Genomic DNA, 3,738 nt, shown 5'->3' on the forward strand with positions numbered 1-3,738 from the left:
GCTCTATGACGTTATCAATATTTTTCTTGTATAGAGACATAATCCGTCGTATTTGAGGATCCCCGTGCAACAAGGAAAGAGCAGAAGTGACAGCACTCACCTTATTCAAGCAGTTCCTTACATCTTGACTACATTTGTCAGATTTTAGTAAAACGCTACTATCATATATAACCGATCCCAATTTCTTCAACACAAGATTCATAAGTTCATGGCACCGGTCCAACATCAAAAAACAAGGTACAGTATAATAACACCGGAAGCTGAATGGAAAGGAAGGAGTTCTTTGTCCATCATCTTCTGGAACACACTGTGGTAAAGTGAAATTTAGAATCAATGAAAGTATTAAAATCAATTCATATCAGAAAAATAAAGATCCATTTCTTTAGAAAATAAAATAAAAGAAAACTCAAATTACAGAAATAATGATAATTTAGACAGTATTCCCCCATGGCCTTTATTATAATAATTGCCTGTATACATTTAGCTAAGTTCTGCATTTTCTTTTAGAAGTTGTCAATTTTTATTTTATATGTAAGATACTATAACAATCAATCATAAAATTTTAAAAACAATGGACATTTCTACTTTCAAAACAAAAATTAAGGACAGAGAAAAAACAATTGGCTAATTCTGATACAAAGCATCATCTGGGGTATCCAAAAGAATAAGTAGATAATAGGCAACAACAAATTTATATAATTTGTTAGTCAGTTTTTGGAAGCATACTTACCTGCACAACATCTATCAGATATTCCGAAAGATGATGGCCTAGAGTGGCAATGCTTTGTTCAGAAAGTAGTGTGGGCTTCGAATCCACTGAAACAACCATTCTCAGGAGAGAGCATCTATTATCCAAGGAAGGCTTTTGTGACTGCGGTACAAACACGTATGAGAAATCATTCTTATAAGAAAATTCTAAATGAGCTAAGAACAAAGCACAAGAAAAGTAAATAGAAAAAATTGCAATGCAAAAGAAAATGTGTCAACTTACTATCTGATCAATAATCAATCTCTCTATCAACCGTAGAACAATAGCTTTGTCACCCATCTGTTGAATGCATGAGTAAATCTTAGCTGTAATTGACTTTAAAGTTTAGCAAAGTGGGTCGCCCTTAAAATCAGAGGAACCAAATTCTGCAAAATTAAAAGTAATAAAATTCCTCAATCTATGGTGAATGAAGATTGCCAAAAGTAGGTTTACAAAGATTAAAAAAAAAAAGATAATTTCAATCACAAAAGATTACTCAAGCTGCGAACATGTTATGCATACATAGCAATGACAAATATTTTCTTCAATCAAGTAACTTTGCTAGCTAGAGAATGGGAAGAATGCCATACAAATATTGTTATTTACAAGTTACCAAGGAGCAAGATAAAGATGGCAGGAATGCAAAATTGGATGAGTACAGATAGCAATGTAATAGTAACCCGTTACTGGTGATAAGTAATCAATTACTGGGCTTGCATTTAAAGAGTTCACAAATAAAGAACAGTGGTAAGAGTGGGATGAAATTGGAAGGAGAGGAAGACAAGAGAACAATAGTATAAACAGAATGGATTGCAGGCAGAAGGAATTGGAGAGGTAGTGAGGATCATGCTTGGGGGAGAGAGAATGATTATGTGAGGGACGGCAATAGAATAAAAGTTATAAGGATTCTTAAGGTAAAATAACTGGCTTAGCTGACTGAAGGAGTTCTTCCCCAGGAAAGGGATTATTCTTATTTCAGTTTCTACATTTACATTTAGCAAGGTGATCTGCCCCAGCTATGGTCTATTTTTCCCTAACTCTTTATTGTAAGAGAAGCTTCCCCTCTGATTAATCAAATTTCAGTATCAATACTATACAGTTTTCCTATTCTATTTTTGGGTCATATCACATGGGATATGTTGTTTTGCATTACCAATTTCAACCCCTGCCAGTTCTTTCTGATCCCAACTACTGAGTATTATGGACAAAAGCACTTATTAGAAAATTGAAACAAGAAATGGATAATATAAAAAGTTACACAAAAGGTAGTCCAAATAAATCTTCGTAAGCTACCAGGAGAAACTTTGAAACGTGCGACCAAGGTGATGAAAAAACTCAAGTAATCCGCAATTTCTATACACCCTCGCTCATAGGCTAACTGGAGAACGTCTATGATCCAAAATAAGACATAGGAGTCTAGATCATCACCTGCAATAGTACAAAAAAAAAAAACAATTAATGTTAAGAAGCTTTAACCTAGAAAACTTTACAGCCTTTATATCATTAGTATATAAATCCTATTTCCACTTAAAAGACAATGGCTACACTGAACATTAAAAACGTTAGTACAGAAAGTGAGGGAAAAATGCTGTACAAAAAGTATACTCCATTGTTTAAGTTGTCAAAACACTTATTTCACAGTAACATCACAGTTTTAGAATTATCACTTCAATGACTACTTTGCGGGGAAAAGTCCAAACTTTCAGATCAATCTTACATGATTTTAACAAGATAACCATATTTTTATCACAGGCAATAAAATAAATAGAAAAATAAGGCAGTCAAGTCAGATAAATAACTTATTTTTTAAGAAACAACAATTACATGGTTTATAGTTAATTTCACAAAAATAAATATTACTTGAATCTGAGGCATACATTCGAGATGTTTCCAAAAGAAATCCTACAAAAAATCAGAGCTGTGGGACTTCTGTGCTATTTCTATCACATTTATTAAAACAAAAATTATTACAAAATGGAAGAAAAAGGTTGCAACCTTATTCTCCTCAAACAAATTTAAATGATAAACCTTTCGATACCTTAAATTAATCAAATCACTCAACATTAGGTATGCAAATGATAGTAGGTAAAATGTTAAGTGAGGAGGTACGAAGACAAAATTACTAAAAAAACAAATCGTGTCAGTGAAACTTTAAATGAGCCTGAAGCTTACTTAGGCAACAATAGAGTAATGACTTTAAAATAGGCAGGTCCAAATGAGAGAAATAGTAAATGGAACATAAAGCGAGAACTTGAGATTCTCTAGGAAGCCTGAGAAAAGGACCAAAACATATCGGTCCTGCAACGTGAAAAACAAAACAATTAGAAGCCAAAAAATAACTCACAGGTGTTGATTATTAATACGGATGTCAACATCATGTTCATGTTTACCTCCCTCTTGATATGTACAGTAAAAATCTTGCAATGACTGCTGCATGATGTTATACATGCAAACAAGTGTTGGATTCCAAGCACGCTGTCCAATACGATGTAGAAGACGTACCAAAGCCTATGATGAACATAAAATGCTTTAGGTGAAGGGACAAATTAAATTGCAGACTTAAGATCAATGCAAAGGCAGATTAATCTCTCAAAATGCAGTCAACCATGAATTTCAAATAAAGTCCTCCTTATCAAATCAAAATAATAACTACCTGGGAGCAGGCTGGGTGATTGTCTCCAAGCTGGATAAGCAACCGAGGGAGATCTCCAGTCCATGCACGTAAAGCCTCATGAAGAACTATATACTGTGGATTGCTTGTACCTGTGGAATGCATGCCTTCCATCTATATTTGGACCAAAGACAAAAAACACACATTAATCTGGAAGGAAGGAAATAAATTGTTTTCATGAGATTATCCAAAAATCAAGAATTTCATTTCAATAGTGTTCTCAAAAGGAGATGAATCCAAACTCACGTAAGTTAACACATCTTCAATGGCAGAAACACAGGCTTTCAGCAAAGAACCTGGCTTGCTTTCCCTAAATGTC

General features: G+C 33.8%; 1 protein-coding gene across 1 annotated transcript; it reads right to left on the reverse strand.

Moving 5' to 3' along the window:
* Positions 1 to 7: 7 nt before the first annotated feature.
* Positions 8 to 3,732, reverse strand: LOC106754474. Its single transcript, XM_014636490.2, has 8 exons — positions 3,666 to 3,732; positions 3,402 to 3,533; positions 3,139 to 3,256; positions 2,921 to 3,046; positions 2,042 to 2,176; positions 992 to 1,134; positions 731 to 871; positions 8 to 307 (listed from the first exon to the last, which is right to left on the reverse strand). Exons 2-6 carry the CDS (start codon positions 3,531 to 3,533, stop codon positions 1,094 to 1,096), a joined length of 552 nt encoding a protein of 183 aa, XP_014491976.1. The 5' UTR covers positions 3,666 to 3,732; the 3' UTR covers positions 8 to 307; positions 731 to 871; positions 992 to 1,093.
* Positions 3,733 to 3,738: the final 6 nt, after the last annotated feature.

This window comes from Vigna radiata, unplaced genomic scaffold (genome assembly GCF_000741045.1).
Source record: "Vigna radiata var. radiata cultivar VC1973A unplaced genomic scaffold, Vradiata_ver6 scaffold_1008, whole genome shotgun sequence".
In the NCBI taxonomy this organism is placed as follows: Eukaryota; Viridiplantae; Streptophyta; class Magnoliopsida; order Fabales; family Fabaceae; genus Vigna; species Vigna radiata.